The sequence below is a fragment of the Crinia signifera genome, chromosome 1 (assembly GCF_055691185.1).
Source record: "Crinia signifera chromosome 1, ASM5569118v1, whole genome shotgun sequence".
Classification (NCBI taxonomy): domain Eukaryota; kingdom Metazoa; phylum Chordata; class Amphibia; order Anura; family Myobatrachidae; genus Crinia; species Crinia signifera.
The window spans coordinates 326,861,756-326,886,806 of NC_139217.1; the positions used below are offsets into that span (position 1 = coordinate 326,861,756).

The 25,051-nt window shown below is 46.0% G+C and overlaps 1 protein-coding gene across 4 annotated transcripts in view; it reads right to left on the reverse strand.

Annotated features, from left to right (window-relative positions):
• Positions 1–20,019: 20,019 nt before the first annotated feature.
• ACIN1 (apoptotic chromatin condensation inducer 1) overlaps positions 20,020–25,051 on the reverse strand; it is a 77,726-nt gene continuing 72,694 nt past the window's right edge. For all 4 annotated transcript variants that reach the window (XM_083189141.1, XM_083189151.1, XM_083189135.1 and 1 more), the window contains 8 exons: positions 24,716–24,865; positions 24,453–24,633; positions 24,186–24,334; positions 23,604–23,711; positions 22,282–22,389; positions 21,595–21,889; positions 20,873–20,973; positions 20,020–20,775 (listed from right to left, as the gene is read on the reverse strand). In XM_083189141.1, the coding sequence (XP_083045267.1) occupies positions 20,497–20,775; positions 20,873–20,973; positions 21,595–21,889; positions 22,282–22,389; positions 23,604–23,711; positions 24,186–24,334; positions 24,453–24,633; positions 24,716–24,865 (1,371 nt within the window). In that variant the 3' untranslated portion in view covers positions 20,020–20,496. The remainder of the gene's footprint in view (positions 20,776–20,872; positions 20,974–21,594; positions 21,890–22,281; positions 22,390–23,603; positions 23,712–24,185; positions 24,335–24,452; positions 24,634–24,715; positions 24,866–25,051) is intronic.

Here is a 25,051-nt window from a genome sequence, read left to right on the forward strand (position 1 = left end):
ACGGTAAAATCACTTTAGCTATTAAAAAGTTAGAAGATCTATCCATCGAACTCAAGAAGAACTCAGGTGTCACCGACCCCTGGAGTGCTTGGTTTGGATGGATGAACAATTGGAAACATGCCTTAGCTCAGCTAGGCATTTTCCTACTTGTAGTACTGATATTATTTATGATTATTGCTTATTGTGTTTTCCCCCTGTGCAAGAAGATTGGGGCAAAATACCTAGACAATGCTACCCCTGTTATGTATACTGATTTGTCTGCCAAGACCCCTTCCCCAGAAGATTACGCTGTTTATGTCACACAGCAACGCCAGAAGAGGGAAGCCGTTTATAAGAATCAGATAGTCTGAGAGACTATGATTCTAAGAGGGGATTGAAGGGTTAATCAGCCATCTTGTCTTAATGTACTTCTAAGTTTCGTTTCTCCTACACATTCTGTAAGTTTCTTTTCCTGCATGTCACGTGTTGCTACTTCCCCATTCTGTTTCAGTTTACTCTGTGTGGTGCACTTTCCAGATAACTGTATGTTTTGTGATTTGTTCGAAACTGCTGTATGCTGCATTATGCCCCTATATGGTAACTTGTACTCACCCCTCCCTAGGCACTGTACCCACCTACCTAAATGCCAGCCTATTAGCTTGTCGAGCTTACATTCTATGTATTGTTATAAATATGTGCTACATCCCCCATTAAAGCCAGAGTTGTATCCTGCATATTTGGTCTCCGATTATTGATCATTTCCATGCAGGGTCTCTCTCTCACGGAATTCTAAGGAGTGATCACATTGAGGTCTAACAGGTAAGGGAGGGATAACAATATACAGCCCAACACTCCCTCCTGCACACTACTGCTCCTACCCTCCCTCCCTCCCTCCCTCTTTCACACTATTGCTCCCTCCCTCCTGCACACTACTGCTCCCACCCTCCTACACACTGCTGCTCCCACCCTCCCTCCCGCACACTACTGCTCCCACCCTCCTACATACTGCTGCTCCCACCCTCCCTCCCGCACACTACTGCTCCCACCCTCCTGCACACTACTGCTCCCACCCTCCCTCCTGCACACTACTGCTCCCACCCTCCCTCCCTCCTGCACACTACTGCTCCCACCCTCCCTTCCTCCTGCACACTACTGCTCCCTCCTTCCCTGCTGCACACTACTACTGGCGGTGCATTGAAATGAAAATAGCAGCCGGTAGCGGGCTGCTGCACAGTTCTGTCCCCCTTGGCATTGAGCATGAAGCCCTTTGGCATTGAGCATGAAGCCCCTGGCATTGAGCATGTAGGTAAGTGGCACTTACGTGTCAAATGTGTAATGGGCATTGAGGAGTGTTATATAGTATGTCATGGGCATTGCGGAGTGTTATATAGTATGTCATGGGCTTTGCGGAGTGTTATATAGTATGTCATGGGCATTGCGGAGTGTTATATAGTATGTCATGGGCATTGCGGAGTGTTGTATAGTATGCAATGGGCATCATGTGTGGGCATATGTGTAATTGGAATTACAAAGTTCACTAAAATGTGCAATGGGCATTACGGTGTGTGTGGTATAATGTTGGCCGTGCCCGCTTTTTGCTGCGCAGGAGCCTCACCTACTACAAATTGGGGGGGAGGGGGGGGGGACGACGACGAAACATGCCCTTGCTCCGGGCGCCGTGGCACCTAGCTTCACCACTGAAACCATGTGCACTGCAGGTGGGCCAGATGTTACTTGTGCAGATAGAATTAGATTAGGGTGGGGTTTTACTTCAAAGTGAGATCTATATTGCAGTGTAAAACTAAAGCAGCCAGTATTTACCCTGCACAGAAACAAAATAACTCACCCAAATCTAATTATCTCTGCACATTTTACATCTGGCCCCCTGCAGTGCACATGGTTTTGTCCATCTAAGAAGGATTTTGTCAGAAAGAGTGAACTAGAATAAGGCCCTAACTTTCCTATGGGAATGATGTGGCTGTTTAATAGGTGACCGTCTATATTGGGAGCGGGTACCTTCAGGCTGCCTTCTACGGGCAGGGAAATTTTGCCAGCTATGGGCAGGGGAGGTGTGCTTGCTCTGAGCACTATTAGGTTGCCTGCTATGGGCAATGCGTATATCACCTGAACAGGTTTCATTATTAAAAGACTTACTTTTGTCTGTCTTTTTTAACCGTTTCCTGTGAGGAATGGGGTTCCCTAAGGTGGAGCGTCGGCAACAGGGGGCGTCAAAGGGGACAGCTGACCCGGGCCCCGACCATCGGAGGGGCCCCAGAATCAGCCACTCGTCCCTGCAGTCAGCCGCCCGGTACCCGATTGCTGTGGGCGGCTGACATAGAACCCCCCCAACAAGAATATATGTGGCCGCGGCGCTGCAGACTCTGGAGGGGAAGCTTCCTGGGGATGCCTGTCAGAACACCCAGCTTCCGGCCGCCGCTTACACACACTGACATGAGCGCCGCAACAGCACAAGCTCATGTCAGTGTGTGTAAGCGCGCGGCGGCCGGGAGCTGCCTGTTCTGACAGGCATCGCCAGGAAGCTTCCCCTCCAGAGTCTGCAGCGCAAGTATTCTTGTTGGGGGGGGTGTTATGTGTCAGCCGCCCACAGCAATCGAGTGCCGGGCGGATGACTGCAGGGGGTGGGGGGCCCCAGAAATATCAATTTATGGGGCCCCAAGATTTCTGTTGCCGGCCCTGAGGGTTACCCTGCCTTTTCCTGAGGAAATTCTTTTACCTCAGAGTCAGAAGAGTCAGTCTGCATCACACTTCTGACTGACTTTTTCTTCTCTTTAGTAATAATAATATTGTCAAAAGCAGATGAATTAGATGGGGAGTGAGGCAGTGCCCTCTTGTGGGCTATTTTCCCCTTTATACTGTCAGGCATGGAGGACATATACAGTGAATCTGTAGCTGACACAGAGACACTGTCCTCTATGTCTGCTGCACATTACGCACTGTGCGTGCGCGCACACGCCCCCCCCCCCCCCCCCCCCCGCAGCGCTGTAGCTGTATAGGGAGAGGTAAATGAAAAAAATTCACTTTCTCTCCCTCAGCAAATTCGGGAGGCTTGCTGCCTAGCCCACCTGCTGTTGCTAGGTGGCAAGCCTCCCAAAGAACAAATAATGGGAGGAGCAGGGTCCCCAGCAGCACAGAGTACAGTATATCAGGAGATGAGTGATGTGTCAGTGAGGACAGGGCTGCATGTGACAGGTGCAGTGACATGATGTAAGGATTGGAATGGAGACACAGGCTGAGAGTTATATAGTAGGGTTCCAGCAGCACAGAGTATATCAGGAGATGAATGTTGTGTCAGTGAGGACAGGGCTGCATGTGACAGTGGCAGTGACATGATGTAAGGATTGGAATGGAGACACAGGCTGAGAGTTATATAGTAGGGTTCCAGCAGCACAGAGTATATCAGGAGATGAACGTTGTGTCAGTGAGGACAGGGCTGCATGTGACAGTGGCAGTGACATGATGTGAGGAGGGGGATGGATATAGTAGGAAGCCATAGACTGAGAGTTATATAGTTTGAGGAGCAAGGTCCCCAGCAGCACAGAATATATGGGGGATGTGTCCAGGGACAGATTTGTCACTAGGCCCTAGGAACGGCACCTATTACGGGCAGCTAAATTCTTCACGGAGTGTGGACATCACTGATTAGCACCTTATCTGCAGCCTGTGCTCCCTGTATTATCTCACATCTCACCCCGTCAGCATTGCAATCTGCCCGGCTGCAGTAGCTCCCAGTCCAAGCTGCGTATTACCACAAAACCACGGGGAGCACTGCCAAATCCAGAAGTACAGTGCACACTTATGGGGAGACGTGAGTGGATACGTTCCCTGTGCACCGCTTCACCACCAATTGGGAGACAGATGAGTGCAAGGCACCTTACATCCACTACACCACCAACGGAAGGTGCAGAATCCGGACGGCGGTGCACACAAGGAATATGGTAAGCTGGTGCACAGCGTGACGCCCCGTAGCACACTTACCTAAAGCTGGCCATACATCAGAAAGATCGATCTTAAGATCAATTGCGCTCATGATTGTGTACAATTTCCCTTGAAATCCCCGGTAGTCCTTGGTGGTTTTTGGACACACAATCTACTCACAATCCATGATACAATCAGTCATACAATCCATCTGCTGTATGATTGTGTACACAAGATGTGTACACAAGATGTGCATCTGCATACAATCCATCATACAATAAGTCATACAATCAGTCATACAATCCATCTGCTGCATGATTGTATGATTGTGTACACAAGATGTGCACACAATCTGCCTCCAATCCATCTTGCAATCAATTGAGATTGTATGATTGGGTACAATATCTTTCTGATGTATGGCCACCTTAATACCAATACACAACTTAAATCTGCCCCTGGATGTGTCAGTGAGGACTGGACTGCGTGTGACAGTGGCAATGACATGATGTAAGGAATGGTGGTAGCAGGAAGCCACAGACTGAGAGTTATATAGTGGGAGTAGCCAGTTTGCAGCAGCACAGAGTATATCAGGATGAGGGATGTGTCAGTGACATAAAGGCTGCATGTAACAGTGATATGATGTGAGGAGGGGAATGGTGGTAGCAGGAAACCAGACAGAGTTATACAGTGGGAGGAGCAGGGTACCCAGCAGCACAGAGTATATCAGGAGATGAGGGATGTGCCATTGAGGACAGGGCTGCATGTGACAATGGCAGTGACTTGATGTGAGTAGTGGGATGGAGGTAGCAGGAAACCATAGACTGAGAGTTATATAGTGGAAGGAACAGGGTCCCCAGCAGCACAGAGTATTTCAGGAGATGAGGCATGCGCAGCGTCAGTGAGGACAGGACTGCATGAGACAGTGACATGATGTGAGGAGGGGAATGGTGGTAGCAGGAAGCCACAGGCTGAGAGTTATACAGTATAATGGGAGAAGCATGGTCCCCAGCAGCACAGAGTATATCAGGAGATGAGTTATGTGCCATTGAGGACAGGGCTGCATGTGACAATGGCAGTGACTTGATGTGAGTAGTGGGATAGAGGTGGCAGGAAACCATAGACTGAGAGGTATATAGTGGAAGGAACAGAGTCCCCAGCAGCATAGAGTATTTAGAGTATTTCAGGAGATGAGGCATGCGTCAGTGAGGACAGGAGTGCATGAGATAGTGACATGATGTGAGGAGGGGAATGGTGGTAGCAGGAAGCCACAGGCTGAAAGTTATACAGTATAATGGGAGGAACAGGGTCCCCAGTAGCGCAGAGTATTTCAGGAGATGAGGGATGTGTGAGGACAGGGGTAGCGACATGATGCGAGGAGGGGAATGGAGGTAGAAGGAAGCCACAGACTAAAAGTTTTTAGTGGGAGGAGAAGAGTCTCCAAAGGCATTGTTCGACCGATTTGGACTAAACTAATGCAAGGTGGCTTGATTGGATACAAATGAGGTTTCCGGCCGTTAAGACCCCCATTCCTGACCCCACGGGCCCAAGATAGGGTGCAGCAATACACAAAGTGGGTCAGGGAAACAAGATATGGCAAAGATGCATTACATAGAGGGGGTAGATGACATGGGGTCTAAGGAAAAAAAAATGTGGTCAGATCCGGCGCCAACCACAGAGGTGTATTCTGGGCACACTAGAGGCATGGGGAGCATGTTTAGGACCATCAGATGGACAGATTTATACCCCTTTTAGACCAAAACGCCGGGTCGCACCCGGCTTTTTGGACCCTGGTTGAAGCCGGGTGCGACCCGGCGTTTAGGGGCATTTACACCGGACGGGCTTAAACGCCCGCACCCCCCTCCCGCCCCTTCCCGGCGCTTGAAGATGACAGCGCGATGTCATCTTCAAGCGCCGATCGATGCCGCCGTACCCGGAACGCTGCTGGGGGCAGCCCAGCACTAAGGTAAGCTGCTAGGCTGCCCCCAGTCCCCGCGCGCACCCCCCGCCATTGGACAGGAGGTGAATGGATGCCGCACAGGCATCCGTTCACCTCCCTCCCCCGCTGCTGTCTGCAGAGTATAGCAGACAGCAGCGCCGGCTGTCAGTGTCAAACTGACAATCCGTCCAACCTGCGGACGCTGCGGTCCGCAGGTTGGACGTTCCCCATTCATGTAAATGGGAGCCGGGTCATCCGACCCAGCGTTCCCATTTACACCGCCCTCTACCCAGGTCCTAGCCGTGTTCTACCCAGGTCAGGACCTGGGTAGAAGTCCCGTGTAAAGGGACACGGCGTTAGGGATTTACACCGCCGAAGATCCGGGTCTGACCCGCCGCTGACCCGGATTTTTCGGCGGTGTAAAAGGGGTATTAGATGAGAACTTCAGAGAGGGATGGCAAATGGCCTGGGATGCCTATTGGAGTGGCCAGAAGCTGTCCGATTTCAAGTTGGTGTACCGGGTAAACCTTTGGTCCAGGGAGTGTTTTCCGAACTTGAGCAACGTGTACATCAGCCAGTGAATATAAATAACAAGGACAAATGCTATAAAAATATAAAACATTAGCTTAATTTACCAGTTCAGGTGCAACCCTTTTGAATAGTGTGGTCAGGTGGTTAAGCTCTAAAATCCACTGCTATTGGTAATTAACTTAAGTTACAGATTCCATTACACAGATCAGTCTCCCTTGGTCTTACTGGTAGGCCTCCTACATAAAAAGTATTCTATACTCTTATCAGCCATAACATAACAAGCCAAAACCACCTGCCTTATATTGTGTCAGTTCTCCTTGTGCTACCAAACCTGCTATAATGCATCATGGACTCCGCCAGACCTCTGAAGGTGTCTGTGGGATCCAACACCAAATGCTAGCATCAGATCATTTAAGTCCCATAAGTTGTTTTTTTAGTCCATCTCACAGATGCTGGATCGGATTAAGGCGGAATGCGGGGAAATTTGGAGGCCAAGTGAACACATTGAGCTCACTTTAATATCCACTTATATGGCAGGACCCAAGGTTTTCCAGCAGAGCATTGTCCAGGGCATCCCACTGCCGACTTGATTTCTTCCTATAGTGTATTCTGGTAGCAAATGGTGCACACACGGCTTTCCACATAATGTAGAAGAAATGTGATTATTCATACTAGGCCATCTTCTTCTATTACTCCAAGGCCCGGTTCTGGCGCTCATTTGGTCATTGTAGGTATCGTTCAGACGGGATGCAGTTACAATCCCGGCGGTCGGGATCCCGGCGTTCAGAATCCCGACCGCCGAAATGCCGACACATTCTCCCTCCAGGGGTGTCCACGACACCCCTGGAGGGAGAATAAATGAGTGTGCCGAGCGTAGCGAGGCACCGGACCCGCTGCGTGGCGAGCGCAGCAAGCCCACAAGGGGGGGAGGGCGATCCACGTCCCCCCCTTGTCGGCATTACGGCTGTCGGGATTCAATACTGAATCGGTTCAGACAAATCGGTTAAAAGGCACCCCATGTTAAGGCAACCTCTAAACAGGACCCATTTGGGAGGTAATGAAAGGCTCGGGAGGTAATGAAAGGCTCTGTTCTTGGATTTTATTAAGGGGTGTAAAGGCAGTGCGAATTTGTTTAACATGCAGCCAATTCCAAGGCAGTATCGCATAGGAAAGTAGACTGTGTACATAAGTCTATTTTGACTAGAGTAGACTATCATAACGAGCATAGACAAAATCTCCAGTGCATAATCAAGAATCAGCCATTAGCAAAAAAATCACACTGTGTGTACACAGCTTTAATCGGATTGCCATCACCTATTGTTAAACACCTTTCTTATCAATTTACTAGTTCAACAGAGGTGACATAATGGGTCATGTTGGGAGGTATGCTAACAGAGTTGCACAGAACCTGTCACTCAAGCCAGGCTACTGCTGGGTGGCATTTTAATGCAATATGTATGAGGGACATATCTGTAGGTTAATATATATATATTTTTTGTATTTTTAAACTTGCGTTTGATCCCGCACTTAAAATGTGGTAACTGGACTAGTGATCGTGTTTTTTGTAATGAGGCCTGTACTTCTCTACGGTTGTACTTCTATTATTTAAGAATGACCAACATTTAAAAACCTCAAGTATTCATGTACCCTCAAGTGAAATACTCTGCAATGTCTATGGATTCTCGACCATGGGTGGGAATATATTCGTAAAAGGTTGTCATGGTAATGGTCACCACATAAAAAGGTTGATGTATTTTTCTAATTTTTTTAAACTTTCATATTTTACGACATAGACAATTGGGAACAGCAGTGTGCAGAGCAAAGCAATAGCAAGGTGAGGCACCTGGTCTGAAGAATGGAGAGCAACGTGAGGGGATGCAGTACACTGGGATGCATGTGCTCAAAGAGAAAATCGGAAAAATAACAAAAACACATGTTGACCTTTACATGCGTCAACCTAATTCCCCCTATGATCCACACCACATTACCACTTAATACCAAGACCCTCTCAACTTATTTTCTTACTCGTACCATTCAGTATTTAGTGTACATATTATGTACACATACATCTGCCATTAATTCTGACACCATACTGTTGCACTATGACCGCACCCTTATTCTGCATCTTTGAAGAGGTTCATCTCAAACTGCTTAGTAAAGCTTCTGTTCACCATTAGCTATGTAAACACTCATGGGTGGATCAGGAGCAGAGGATGTGCTTAAAACATAGGGCTATCAGAGCAGGCACTGCCTACGGATATCTACAAAGATAAGCAAGTGTTGGTATAGGCAATGTTTATTAGGATCTTTGGTACTTGTGTATTTTGGCGGCGCCCCCGATTTCCATCGCATCGCATGCCATGCACCCGATGGCATGCGATGCAACGCGATTTTTGCCCCCTATACGATGAAAGATTGTATAAGCACCCTAAAGGGTGCTTTTAAGCACCATAATGGGTGCTTACAATGTTAAATGCACCCCCACGCCACCCCCCCACTATAAACGTGAACCCGAAGCGTGGCGAGCGCAGCGAGCCCGCGAGGGGCGGCGGTACACGTCCTCCGACCTTTTCATACCCCCACTATCAACGTCGGCGTGGAGTTGAGAATAGAAAGTGTGGCGAGCGAAGCGAGCCACCGACCCCGAAGCGTGGCGAGCGCAGCGACGGGACGCGGATACCTTCACAGGTATCGGAGTCCCCTCGCGGCCTTCACAGGTATCCGTGTCCGCTCGCCACACTTTCTATTCTCAACTCCACGCCAACGTGGATAGTGGGGGTATGAAAAGGTCGGAGGACGCGTGCCGCTCGCCACGCTTCGGGTTCACGTTTATAGTGGGGGGGTGGCGGGGGGGGGGGTGCATTTAACATTGTAAGCACCCATTAGGGTGCTTATACAATGTTTAATCGCATCGCATTGTATGCCATATACAATGTCATACAATTTTAAAATTGTATGGCATTGTACAATATCGCGCGATATCGCATATGCCTTATGGTATGCGATGCGATGCGCGCCGCCAAACTACACAAGTACCAGATCTTTTCTACATGCTAAAGCGGCATACACAATGCACAATATCAACTACCAATATGGACTCTATTGGTAGAAAATATAGTACATATTGCACCATGTGTATAGAGCTTGCAATTCACGCACGCACCGCAAGGTTGGTATGAAACAAAATACTGTGCACTTTTGACTAGATAGTGTACAATTTAAATGAGCTCTCTTTAGTATAGCCAAAATCACAGTGTGTATAGTCAATATCGGTGGTTCTGGGCTGCAGGGAGTTTAAGGGAAATCGCACAGCCATAACCACACAGTGTGTATTTACCTTAAGAATCAGAGGCACTTGTTTGCCAGTTGTGGACCATGGCCCCAGGTCTGGTCTACACATAGCTGAGGTATCACATGCAATTTATCAGCTTCTCCCTTGCAGCCGCATCACAATCGATATATCGTATGTGGTCACTTTGCATATTATGTATCACATGGGATCCCATTCACTGTTGCAGGATACAATGTATCTTTACTGCAGCAGTGACCATATCCGTATCCGATGCATCGCATTGGAAGCAAAATGACATACGATTTTACACGATTTAATCAGGCTGATACATTGAAATCACCTTTCACTTTTGAAAGTGAACTACACACAAGATGTAGGCTTCATCTTACAAATACAGAAGAGCCAATTTTTTTGGTCCTATATAGAAGTCCCTTCATGCAGGGGGCTCAGTTTAAGATGGTCTGCCAGGTAACTGTATGTCCATCTTCTGATCTGGCTGGTTCGAATGAAAATCTGATAATATATGGGAACAAATATCAATCAACCATGTAATGCCAAACACCCCAAAATGGCCGAAAACCAGACAAATTGATTATGTCACGGATTTACCAATTTGCCTGAATAACCGTTTTTGCCCAGTTCATATTGTATGGGAGCAAATGGTCAACTGTTACACATTACAAGATTTTCATTCCAACCAGCCATAATATTAAACTACAGAGTCTTATTTGATCAGAAAATTGTGAAATAACATTAAAGTTACGGATTATGCTTACGATAATTCCTTTTCTTCGGAGTACTTCATGGCAGCCACACAATGGGTTCATCCCTCTCTCCCCTCGCAATTAGACAGGTAGTTTTTCCCTAGGACACGCCCCTTCTTCCACCAGTACATAGCCAACACCTTCCCCCCTTGTCTCCAGTCTTTTGACTCGTCTCCGCCACCGATCCTAGGGAAAAACACAAACACGGGGGGGGGGGGGGTAATAATATAGGCTGCCATGAAGTACTCCGAAGAAAAGGAATTATCGTAAGCATAATCCGTAACTTTCTTCTTCTTACTTCATGGCAGCCACACAATGGGATATACCAAAGCAGTAGGGTGGGCTACAATACCTTAAATCAAGGCCTGCTGTAGAACTCTGCTTCCGAAAGACTCTTCAGTTACATCCAATGCATAATGCTTTGCAAAGGTATGTATGGACGACCACGTCGCAGCTTGGCATATGTCTTTGACCGAGACGTTAGCCTCTCTCGCCCAGGAAGTTGCCATCGCCCTAGCCGAGTGTGCCCTTATGCCTTCTGGAACTTGTCGGCCAACTTTCTTGTAGGTGAAACAAATAACTTCTTTGAGCCACCTTGAAATAGTTTGTTTTGAAGGCGCAAATCCTTTCTTTGCTCCTTGCGGAATCACAAACAATGATCTCGTTTTCCTGAAGCTTGCTGTACGATCCAAATAAACTTTGATTATTCTCACCATATCCAGCGTATGAAGATCTTTTTCTCTTCTAGTGGTTGGATTCGGAAAAAAACATGGCAAAATAATATCTTGACTCATATGAAAAGATGAAACTACCTTCGGAAAAAATGAAGGTTTGGTTCTTAGGACTACTTTGTCCGGAAATAACTTAAGGTAGGGTTCACAACATAGTAACGCATGTAACTCCCCTACACGTCTTGCTGACGTAATAGCGACCATGAACGCTACCTTCCACGTAAGAAATTTTAGCCCCGATCTCTCACATGGTTCAAATGGGTTTGCCATGAGACCGTTTAGCACTAGATTAAGGTCCCACTGAGGAATCACTGGTCTTACTCTTGGACGGATTCTCTTGGCTGCTTGAAAAAATCTTTGGTACTTATGTAGTAACTGGGCTGCCGATTTTGAAATCGGGTCCATCGCATCGCATCGCACCCGACCATATCGCATGCGATGCGATGCGATGGACCCGATTTTTCCATAGGATTCAATGTTAAAATGGACTGAGTCCATTTTAACATGGAATTCAATGGGAAAAGGGGTCCTTTTCATACCCCTACTATCCAAGTGGGCATGGAGTTGGATATAAACCTGTGGCGAGCGTAGCGAGCCACCGAGCCCGAAGCGTGGCGAGCGTAGCGAGCCCCGCGAGGGGACACAGAATACCGTTCGCTCGCCACGCTTCGGGCTCGGTGGCTCGCTACGCTCGCCACAGGTTTATATCCAGCTCCATGCCCACTTGGATAGTAGGGGTATGAAAAGGACCCCTTTTTCCCATTGAATTCCATGTTAAAATGGACTCAGTCCATTTTAACATTGAATCCTATGGAAAAATCGGGTCATCGCATCGCATCGCATGGTCGTATGCGATGCGATGCGATATCGCATCGCATCGCATCTGATTGTATGCCTTAACTTAAGGCATACAATCAAAAAATCGGCAGCCCAGATACTACATAAGTACCAAATCTTTTTATCAATCCTTGGTCTGCTAATTTCTTATCCAGTAGGACACTAAGGGCTGAAACTTGTACCTTCAGAGTTGCTATGGATAGGCCCTTATTGAACCCTTCACAGAGGAACTGTAGAACATGCGCCAGTCTAGCTTTGGGAAAGGGGAATTTATGCTCAGACCATCTCGCGAAGACTCTCCAGATTCTATAATATATACCGGAGGAAACTTTCTTCCTTGCTTGGAGCAGCATGTCTACCACGACCACTGACAGGCCTTTATCTGTCAGTTGCTTCCTTTCAAACTCCATGCCGCTAAATGAAGTTTCTGCGGGTCTTGGCACATTACTGGGCCCTGCCTCAGAAGATCCTGTGATACTGGAAGAAACCATGGCTCTGCCACCGCCATGCCCTCTGCCATCGGGAACCAGGCCCTTCTGGGCCAATATGGAAGGATGACTATCGCCCGAACTCTCTCCGACCTGATCTTCCACAGTACCTTGTGTATGAGTGGGAAGGGAGGGAAGATGTATACCAGGGAGAACCGCCATCTCTGGGACAGTGCATCCACGCCTTCTGACCCTCGTGCCGGGTGCCTGGAGAAGAATCGCTGAACTTTCGTATTCTTCGGAGTCGCCATCAGATCTATCTGTGGCTGGCCGAATCTGCGGACGATTTGTCTGAAGACTGAGTCCTTCAACTCCCACTCTCCTGGCAGAATTTGAGTCCTGCTTAGGAAGTCTGCCAGCTGATTGTCTTCCCCTGGTACGTGTAATGCCGAAATGGATCGGAGATGTTTTTCTGCCCAGCCCATGATCAGCCGGATCTCTTCTAGCAGTGAGGGACTTTTTGTCCCCCCTTGCTTGTTGATATAAGCTACTGTCGCTATGTTGTCTGAGAAGACTCTTAGATGGGAATTTTCTATTTCGTTTGAGAAGAATTTCATGGCCATGAAGACTGCTCGAAGCTCCCTGTGATTGGATGATAGATCCGATTCTTGGACGGTCCAGATACCCTGGGTAGTTCTGCCTGAGCAATGCGCTCCCCACCCTGTGACGCTTGCGTCTGTTGTCAGCACTACATACTGTGGGCTTGAAAGAGACATTCTTCTTAACACCATGTACCTGCTTCGCCACCACTGAAGTGATAACACCACTGCTTGAGGGAACGTGATGTAGCGTTCCAGCGAAACTTGGTTTCTGGTATAGGGTAGGAGATGCCACTGCAACGTCCTCATATGCCACCTGGCCCATGGTACCACCTCCACTGTGGACGACATCATCCCTAAGAGACTTATTGCTAGTCTCAGCGGAACCTTTCGATTCTCCTGGATCACCTCCACTAGCTCTTGAATCTTCTCGCATCTCTGACCGGACAGGGTGACCTCGAACCGTACTGTGTCTATGATGACGCCTAGGTATTGGATGGTCTGTGTAGGACACAGATGGCTCTTGTTCCAATTGATCAGCCACCCGTGCTCTTGTAGGAACTGGACTACTATCTCCGCATTTCGGACGGCTTCTGCTTCTGATTTTGCTGAGATAAGTAAATCGTCCAAATAAGCCCATATTGCTATGTTCTTCTTCCTCAGACACTCTATCATGACTATGAGTACTTTTGTAAATACCCTCGGTGAGGATGTGAGACCAAAGGGAAGGCAGGTAAACTGAAGATGTTTCCCTCTGACGCAGAACCTGAGAAATTTTCTGTCTGGTATATAGATAGGGACATGGAAATAAGCGTCTTTTAGGTCTATTGAGACCATGTAGTCTCCCCTTCTCAGACCCATAAGGATAGTCTTGGCTGTTTCCATGTGAAACTTGCGTTTCCAGATTCTGGCGTTCAGATCTCTTAGGTCCAAGATTGTTCTGAACCCTCCAGAACTTTTTGTTACCACGAACAGACGGGAGTAGAACCCTAGGCCCTTCTTTGTCTCTGGAACTGGCTCCACTGCCCCTGAATCCTCCAGATCCTTTATACTTAGGGCCAGTGCCTCCTGCTCTGCCCTCAAAACTGGATTTTTTGAAACTAAAAATTTTTCCCTTCTGGGTCTTGAAAGAAATTCTAGGCGATACCCCGTGGACACCACCTCTAAAACCCAGGTGTCTTGTACCGTTTGTTCCCACACGTGGGCAAACTGCAGCAATCTTCCGGCCACCTGGAAATTGTCCACGGGACACAACACGTCACTGTTTTTTATCGCCCCTTTTGACTGTCTGTCGAAAGGCGGCTCTGGAGATACCCGAGGTATACCTCTCCCGAAAAGGCCTCCCAGGCCTATAGGCCCTGGCTTGCCTGAAACTTTGCCTGGGGAAATAATTGAAACCTCTTCCCCTCTTATCTTGGGGGAGTCTAACTGACTTCCCACCCGACATCCTCTGTATCATCTGGTCGAGTTTACTGCCGAAAAGGAATTCCCCCTCAAACGGTAAGGTTGCCAGCTTATTTTTGGAGTGGGCGTCTGCTGCCCAGGACTTGAGCCACAGGGCTCTCCTTGCCACTACTCCAGAGGTCAACGCCTTCGCTGAGTAATCCAGCACGTCTAGGGATGCCTCACATATATAGTCAACAGTGAGTTGAATTTGGGCCAAACTGCTGACCATCTGTTCTCTAGCCACCCTATCCTGCAGATCTTCTTGTAAAGAAGCGCACCATATTCTAAGGGCTCTGGCCAAAGAGGCAATAGCTACCCCTGATTTTATAGAGGTGGCGCTAGAGATGTGCAGTCTTTTCAAAGCGCTCTCCATACGCTTCTCCATAGCGTCTTTAAGAGATGCGCCGTCCTCCAGGGGGATAGTGGTTTTGGTGGTGACTTCGGACACCGCCGCATCAATTTTGGGAATACTGCACCACTTTAGAAACTCTGCATCCTCTATGGGATACATCTTCTCTGTCCTTTTCACAGGCCCAATCCGTTTGTCCCCATTGGACCACTCCTTAATCAGGATCTCCTTAACCACCTTGTGCACGGGAAAACATAACCCCTTTCTTGACCTGTCCTCAAACAGAGCGTCATACTCAGTTCTCACTGGTTGTTTATAGTTCAGTGTTTTATACAGTTCTTTCAGAACCACCTCCACCAACTCCAGATTAAAGGACCGTTCTTCCTCAACTAGTTCACCAGCCTCTATCTCATCATCCTCCTCATCATCATCCTCTGGATCTGCGGCCTCCGGCATATCACATTCCACATCCAAACTTGTCTGCGACCTAGACCTTTTCCCCTGATATTCTTTTTTGGAGACAAAGTTATCTTTCATCCAGGCCATAAGCTCACTAATCTGGGAAACAGTCCCAATACTGGTATCCGCTCCTTTGTCACAGCTGCGGCACAATGAATTCTCTCCAGTGAAAATCTTATCACAACCAATACATGTCTTGCTAACATGTTTCTTCTTGGCCACTTTCTTCTTAGTCCCCACGGGCACACTAGAAGATTAATAACAGTAATCACTAACTACTCTGAGTATACTCGTAAAAAACAACCAAGTCCTCTGAGAGGACTTACCTGGGCAGCAATGCAGATAGTTTCTGAGAGGCTTCTTCCTCCATGTCTCCGGTACCACAGGGCTTTGCACGCACAAACTAGCACGAGGAACGCCTGTAACACCGGCCAGGCGCATTAAGAAGGCTATTTCCTCCTTCCGGGAACGTCAGGCAGCGTGCGCGTCATCCCGACGCTTGGAACGCACGCTCACCTGACTTCCTGCCCCGTGAACCGCACGCTCGCGTCACAGCGCCGAGCGGAGACAGCGTGCCTAGGTCAGAGCAGCGCGACTACACGCCTGATGACCCGTACGCTAGAAGCCCAGCACACGCCGCTCAGACATATGCTTGAGACCCAGCGGCCAGTTTGAAAACCGCCGGTACTTTCTGCCTCTCACAGCCGGGCTCCTGACAGCGCCAGCACGCGAGGTACATGCCGCCGGCCAGACCTCTAAATGGGAAAGGCACCGCCACCCCAACGCTGCCCAGGACTGGCAGCGTAACGCCTACCAGTAGGTAAGAAAAAAACAACAAAACCTATACTACCCTGTCTATCTGTCTAGGAGACAGGAAAAAGACTGGAGACAAGGGGGGAAGGTGTTGGCTATGTACTGGTGGAAGAAGGGGCGTGTCCTAGGGAAAAACTACCTGTCTAATTGCGAGGGGAGAGAGGGATGAACCCATTGTGTGGCTGCCATGAAGTAAGAAGAAGAAAAATAGCTTTTTTTTTAGCTAATGGAATGTTCGCCCCACACCCCTTTAAGTTCCACATAATCCATTGTGCTGCCCTCGTTGCTTAATCTTGACCCTCCCTGCATTCCCTCAAAACGTCTGCAGGATATGGTTACGTTTTCTCGCAGTGATCTGATTGAAGGTCTGCAGTTGGTTATTTATGTTCCATATTTGTCTATTCTGATTTTTTCTTTGCCATCTATGAGTACTTCACATATGCTCCAGTACATACCACCTGAAGTGAAGTCATATTGGTCCCTCCTTTAAGAATCCTGAAGGAACTTTCCTTCGCAAAAGTGTCCCAAACAAGTGAGGGTCATTTGCTTCATGAACATTTTTAAACACCAATTTATCTTGGAACTTTCGGAATACATACATTAAACATGAGGCTCTCTGGCTGCTGTAAAACTATATATCCTAGCATGCCTTTCACTTTTAGTAAAGTGGGATGTGTATTACCACATTCTATCAGACATTTTTTGACAAGCACTATATCCAAGTTGATTTGGGCTTTTATTTAAAAAATAGCACTTTAAATTCAGTTAAAAATGACCCCAACATTTAACAAATCTGTACATACGAACTAATGCACTGCTGCTACTACTACTTTTGTCCGCATCAGTTGGGCATGACATAAAGAAGCCTGCACTATATGGGGGTCTATGCACTAAGCAATGGAAAGGGGGATCAAGTACCAACCAGCTCCTATCAGTTTTTTCAAACAAAGCCTGTAACACGAGTTAGGAAATTATTGCCCGGTACTTCTTCTGTCCACTTCATATCTCTCCAGGAACTACATAGACCACTCTGGTAAAAAGTTTATGGTACTTGTGTAATATCTGGCCACCTGATTTTTTTGATTGCATGCCTTAAGTTAAGGCATGCAATCAGATGCGATGGGACCCGATTTAATCATCGGGTCGGAAAAATCGATCGGATGCGATCGACCCCATTTTTAGATAGGATCCAATGTTAAATGGTCCGAGACCCGATTTTACATTCGGTCCAATGTTAAATGTCCCCCAGACCCCATTTTTAAATTGTATATCCACCCTGATGGCCCCCCATTGTTAACGCCACCCCGAAGCGTGGCAAACGCAGCGAGCCTGTGAGGGGCGGCGGTACACATCCTCCGACCTTTTTCATACCCCCACTATCCACGTCGGCGCGCAGTCGATTTTATATAGTGTGGCGAGCCCGAAGCGTGGCGAGCCCCGCGAGGGAACGCGGAATAGGAGCCCGAAGCATGGCGAGCCCCGCGGAATACATGTTAAGTAATCTGCGTGCGCTCGCCACGCTTCGGGCTCACCACACTATATAAAATCAACTCCATGCCGAAGTGGATAGTGGTGGTATGAAAAGGTCGGAGGACGCATACCGCTGCCGCTCGCCACGCTTCGGGTTGGCGTTGATCGTGGCGTTAACAATGGGGGGGCATTTGACATAGTAATTACCCATCAGAATGGGTATACAATTAAAAATTGGGTCTGGGGGGCATTTCACATTGGACCCAATGTAAAATCAGGTCTCAGGGACCATTTAACATTGGATCCTATGTAAAAATCGGGTCCATCGCATGTGATGCGACCGATTTTTCCAACCCAATGAAAAAAAAAAAAATCGGCCGCCCAGATATTACATAAGTACCAAATGTATTAAGCCTGGAGAAGATATAAAAATCCAAGGAGATAATGCACTAGCCACTCAGGTCATGTCTAATTACAAGTTTGAAAAATGGCAGTTAGAAGCTAATTGGCTGGTGCATTATCACCTTTAATTTTCCCTCTTCTCCAGGCTTGATACATCTGCACCTATGTGCTCTAAAGTTCTATGCTGCAGGTTGGTGTTTAATCAGCAGAACATAGGTGACTAAATCCTAGAGAGGAAGGTGATGTGATTGAGTAACTGCAGAGAACATCCAGTGGGAAGAAAGGAATATAATTTATTGCATATTTACATTTTTTCATCATGATTTTTAGGCAAATGTATACAGTACAAAATGCAACAACTCAGAACAGTGTATATCTCAACTAACCCTAACAGGTGACTTTCGCAATTGCCATCAATGCATCAATGTTTTCCTTTTACAAAATGCAGCATTCAGATTTTGCACACAAAAGTATACATGGAAAAGACCTGCACATGAGCCGTCAGATAAACATATTACTACAGGCTGATGATTTCACATGAAAGCCGCACACCAGGGTTTCTCCACTATGCAACATTTCAGATGCAGGACTTTTCCTGTAATACTTTCATTGCAAACATGTATATATTGTTTTTACTTAATGGTGTCGCTAACCATGCTGCAAGTGAAACCTCGCCTTCTCAACCCCACAAATAAAACTTAGAAACTTATACTTCGTGTTATGTACAATACAAAACAGTAACTTAATGTGTTAGGTCTATCAGTATGGTTAATCTTTTGCAGTAAGCTAACATTTTCTACATTTTGCTGGAACCCTGGACTTGCTTTTTCAGTGTCATCCTTTACCCCTCTAGCCTTATTTCCTGTTACATAGACAGCCTGCAACAGACTGCTGCCTCGCTAAAGGTGCCCATACACTGAGCGATTATCGCACCCATTATGGGCTGGATCGCATCGCAACACATACATTTTGCATGCGATCCGAGGGCAGTAAAAAAAGTATGTGCATCACATATTTTTTGTACTGTGCGATGCCCATGGGACCTTTACAATCTAATCACCAATTCCCACTGTGGTATTCCTCTCAGGCCTCAGCTTGGCTCCTCTACTCTATATCAAATTAGACTTCAATCCCTTCTAATACCGCAGTCCCTGTGTCCTCTCCATAACCCCTATATACGAAAAGCTTGTTTGAGCATCTCTGTGCACTACTGAACCCCTTTGGCGCCTGATTAATGAAATTAATCTACAGTAACTATTTGCATTATTTTATAGCTAGCATGGAGAACATTATGCAGCGAGTCACTCTCAATAACCCATTACGATCTTTGAATTAAAGAATAACTGCCCTTTATTTGTAGCACATGGGCGTCTAATTTTATTTTCAATATTTTAAGTTCACTCTAGGTCACTTCTATAATTCAACAGTGCTTGAGCAAAGATGCCAATGACAGAATTAGTGGCCATTCAGAAACCTCTTTTTAAGAGGTAAAATTACTTTCAATCCACAAATAGAATGGTACTGGTGTACTTTCACGGTGGCAGCTGGCCGTCCGCTCGCCTACGCTTCGGGCTCAGTGACTCAACACACTTTATAAAATCAACTCCACACCAACGTGGATAGTGGGGATATGAACTATCCACGTCGGCGTGGAGTTGATTTTTATAAAGTGTGTTGAGCACGAGGGGACGCGGACCCGGAATGAACGGGCGGGACAGCTGCCGATGCCATGAAAGCACACAAGTACCAATAGAATTTTGTTTCTCTTACTGTACCGGGAAACAGTATAAATGATCATTTTAACATTTTGGAGCAAGAATATATAGTGTTGGAGATATGGCCTTATATTTTGTTCAGGTTACGCAGACTCTTCCAAGCAATACAACATACCCCTTGACTTGGGGCATGTCTTGGGTGACCTCATGTTGCATCAGATCACAACCAGTACATCATACAACAGAAGATCTATTGGTCAGTGCTGTTACTTTAATGTATAACCCAACAAACTAGCACTGTATAGTCTCAGTCAGTCAAGACATAAAAGATATAAAACTAATTCAGAATTTTATTTTCCAATAATACACTTCATTTTTAATAAAAAATAAAACACCAAAGGGAAAATAATAATAATAAAAAAAAGGGGTTACCGTCGCCTGCCACTTTGACAGGTGAAGGGTTATATTAGAGAGGAAACTCATTGCACAAACTATTCAGGAACGTCCAATGATGAACAGATTCAATCTGAATTACAATCCAGAAAGTGTGAAGATAAAATTGAAAATTGAATAGGAATGAAGGAAAAATATTTAAGTCCAAAATTTGGGAGTTTGAAAACAGGGAGAGAGCATCATTATTCCTTTAGAAGTGAGCCGACTCGTTGCCTGAGTTTTTTGTTTTACGCAATTCACCTGTGAAAGGACCTGACGAGCTTTGTTTCTCTAATCACTTGCCGAGTTGTGACCCTTGATCGCAACCTGTGCTGGACAGGCAGCCGCTGAGTGGCCAGTCATGGTAACGACAGGTGTCAACGCCGTCCTCCCCTATCTCTAACTGGTGTACTCCTGCTGCGGCTTCTGCTGTGTCTTTTAGGATCCCTACGTTCCCTCTCCCGTGGGTGTTCTCTGCTGTGCTCCCTCCTTTTTTCTCTCTCCGCTTCACGCGTTCGTTCACGGTTTCTTTCTACCTCTTTTTCCCTTTCCTTAGCTCGCTCTTTTCTTTCTTCCTCTTGTTGCTCTTCCTGCTCCTTACGCCGTTTCTCTCGTTCTTTTGCTCGCTCCTCCCTGTCTGCAACCTTTTTCATAATCTGCAAGTGGATTACATTGTACATTTGAATGTTAAAAATAAATAAAGATTTGCCATATCTAACTATTGCTGCAACTTTAGGGTTGTGCCATTATTACCTGGTCATCTGTGAGGGGCAACCAGTATATACAAGGGGCAGCTTTGGTTTTGTGGAATAAGTCATCCAGTAGTTTAGCTGGAGGCTCCTCCTGTACTTTCTCTGTAATCGGCAGAATAAATACTGTTAATTTAGAGGCTAGTTGAAAACACAGAACAGTTAAATGTAATTATAGATCTAGGAAAATGAATAAGATTAGAAGTCTCATACAAGAGATGGGATCAGAGATGCATGCAATGATAAGATTAATGGAGTTCAGCAATTACCAGCTGGCAGCACAAGCTTCGCGGTCACTATACACATGTGCCAAGGTGCCTTTGCAAAGAAATCCTCCCTGCATGCATCATTGCAAAGTGACAGTCAGGAACCAGGTAGTTAAAAGGACTGGTGGCAAAAACAGGTGTATCGTAACCCTTTACCACCTACTAGAGTGCAATTCTGCACAACTATAGGACTGCTGAGTCAACAATCGAAGGACCTAGAACCACTGCGTACACAGTTACTTGGATCTGCAAAGCCTGCAGTGAGCATCACAATACATTTTGCAGATGGCAACATCAGCCTATATTCGCATATCCGGCTCCATAAGGGATCACAGGTGCAAATGCATTAGCGTACATCTCAGAGTCAGGCCCAATGATATTTAATAAATAAACCAAGGGAGAGTGCATAAGGTCCAAACATTTCACATGTTGTGAGCTTTAATGAAAGCAATATCAGTACCTTTCTTTTCATTCTTTTTCTCTTTGGACTTCGCATGCTCTTTACGCCGCCGATCTCTGGAACGTGATCGTGGCCCCTCACGGATTTTATCTCTATCCCATTCTCGTTCAGATCTAGTGCGTTCTCTCCTCTCCATCTCCCGTTCCCGCTCTGCCCACTGTTCTCGTACACCTCTCTCATGTTCCCTGTGTTCATTACGCAATGGAGCAATGTGTGGGTGAGAATGTGGGTGCGGGGGCTCTTCTGGCTTAGGTTCTGGAGGTCGTTCTACAAGAAGACCTCTGTGGAAGTCCAGCTGTAAGAAAGAATAAATAATCAAAAACAGAAATAATGTTAAGTGCAATTACTCATGTACAACCTGGAGAAAAGGATGGCCAAAATAGACACTCTTGGAACCAGCTGTAGTTACATCCTGGGGAGAGGTGGGGTTAGGTTAAGGCACCAAGGGGAACTTAGGGTTAGGCTGCAGGGGAACAGAATAGGTTTAGATAGCCAGGTAGGAGGGTTAGGCTGGACGCAGGGTGGGTACTTAAAGAACCTGTCTGTATCCTCCACATCAGGATACAGTTTCCGGTCTCTTGATCGCTGGCACCCCCACCACCAGGAACATGTATGCATCCCCTTTGAACAGTTGAAAACATAATACTGCAACAGATGTAAAGGGAATACAAATGAAAAAAAGCTCACCTCATCTTGCTCTGCAAAGTCTGCCGATAAGAATTTTGGGTTTGACTGTGGCCATTTCACCCCGTGAAGAGCATTCCTAGTAGTAACCGCTTCTTCTAAAGTAGAATACTATGGGTAGTAGATCAAAGAGTCCGTTTTAAAAACAAAATGGTTTAAAAAGAGGTTTACACTAATTATTGTCAAGAAATCTGCAATTATATCATGAATTGATGCCAGCAGCCTACTTATTACTGCACAAGAATTTGTTATCAACTTAATTAAGCCATGTACAGAAAAGACCAGTCTCTTGCAAACTCTGCTATTATACTCCAGGTTTTAAAGATATCCATGTTTGAGATGGTTCAACCAAATTTACTGAGGTACTAATTAATGCAACTGGCAATCAGGCACGGATTTCTGTAAAACATGGACTGTAATGGTGGCGTTTGGGAAACTCAGCATTAGATACCTTTAAATAAATTTGTTACTACAATGCTGCCATGAGAGACACTTTTTATGCATGCTAATACTTTATTGGCTTTAGCTGCATTGCTCAATGTCAAGGAACAGCAGCAAAGTCTGTCTATGAGGGGGGGGGGGGTTCAGATTCCTGTAAATCAGTATCCTTCAAAATTTTCAGATTTAAAATAGGCCTGACTGAATCAAGAACAACCTATGTTACTTCCCTGATCTCGCACCACATTCAAAAACTACAGTCTGGGCCCAAGGACTCTCATCCAGGACAATTCTGAGGAGCCAAGGTATTATTCATAGATCGGAACCGACTGAACAATTGCAATTATTTTCTTTGTTCCATTTTTAGCCCACAAAAATGGCGGCGCTACTACCTCGAGGTCCCTGAAGCGGATGATATTCTGAATTACAGGACCGGCAAACAGGATTTGCAAGACTGTGCAGTGCGTAATTTGAAGACAATAACTCATCAGCAGGGGCACAGTACACTTCTGAATGTCTGTGAGTTGTCCTGAGCGTGCAGTTACTAACTGAAGCAGTAGTAATCACATTGAGTATCTGGAGACTTAGCCATCCCCCAGCTCATGCCCAAGTGGACAAACATCTAACCACAATAAAAGCATCTGTCTGAATTCTGTTATTTATATGACTTTGCACCAAAGGATGTTAGGGGCAGGAAATTAATGGCAATCTAGCATTAAGTACTAAATCCACTCAAAAGATTTTGCAGTTGAAATATAGATTTCCAAAACTGCAACAGCAAACTAAAGAGGAGCAAAATATTGTAGGAAAAGTCACAGGAATTTCCAAGGAGCAGTGATATGGTGTAGAGAATAAGCGAAGGGTAAAAAAAGAAATGTCAATCTTACCGTAACATAACAATGAGATTTAATCTTATCTATCCAAAAGTTTTCTTCCACTACTGTTCCAGTACGTGAGAGTAATTCCTTTAGTTGTCCCAAGGTGAAAGGTCGGACCTGTAGAGGGTAACATTTAAATGATCATGCTTAGTGGTTCAATCACAGAATCAACATGTAAGTTTAGCTTTATACATTTTCTTTTTCATTAGTCCTTCAAGTTGTGAAACATGGGGGGCTACCATACAACAGACTGCTGCTGGTGAACTGCAAGGGGACACAGGGAATACATGTGTTTTGTTTTCAGATTTGAATCCACAAAACGATCTTGAACATTACAGCAACAAACCTACATGCATTTTCCAGCTCAACTAGCAGTATATAGCCAAATTGTTTCACGTATAGACCTCCATTCTGGCTATTTCATATATTAATATCCATAAAAAGTAGTTCAAAGAAAAGTAAGAAAAAACAAATGTATAACTAATCCCAATTAGCATCAGATAATGATCAGTGTAGACAAGAAAATAATGGTTTTGGTCTGTGCAGAATGAATCCATAAGATTATGAAAACGAATAAATGTAGAAACTCACCAGGTTGCAGATGTGTACTATACAGCTAGGTTTTCTTCGAGGGGGTGAGGGTTGCTGAGACGCAGTGCGCACTGGGTCATCAATTGTAATTGAAACGCCAGTCTTCTGTTGACTGACGGATCTCCTCAGTAGGGTATCTCCTAATGTCACTGCCGAACAGAGGTGGTCAAACGTTAGAAATGCAAAGACTAATCAGCTTGCAATAAAATGGCTGTAACCTACACCTATTCCCCAAGAAATGTATAGCTAACACTCAGATTTACTTACCTCGGACCTCGGCTTGTGCTGGGCTCTCTGGTAAAGGCTTTTTTACTTCTTGCTCACTTGGAGGCGTTGCCTCTGTCTCCACAGGGACAGGATCATCACCAACTGTAGCTTCTTCAGAGTGCTTATCATCTTCCTCCTCCTCTTCCTCTTGTCCATTCTCCTGAACATCAGCAGGCACTACCTGGAATGTCATAATAAGAAAGTTACGGATCTGAACGAACCGTAGAGAAAATTTTAACAATGGAGACTTGTATCATATCCACCTGTGTGACGGTCCTGCATATTTTGAGTCCTTTGTCGTGGGTGTTGTCATCTCCATTACGTTCACCTTCATCTTCAGAAATGTGTGTGTCATCAGCATGAAGATCCACAACTGCCTCTTGCTTGATTTCTTTGATCTCAGGGATCAGACTCTAAGGGGAATGATAATAAAGTGTTAAACATTTGGCTGCTGCAAGAGGTACATTATACGTTACGGAAATTATTCTATCCACATCTTCATTTAACCCCTTCACCACAATGTGGAGTGTGACTGTCATCTGCACATACAAACTGCAGAGGTCCCTTTATCTCCCCAAGCCTGCCACCTACAGAGTAGT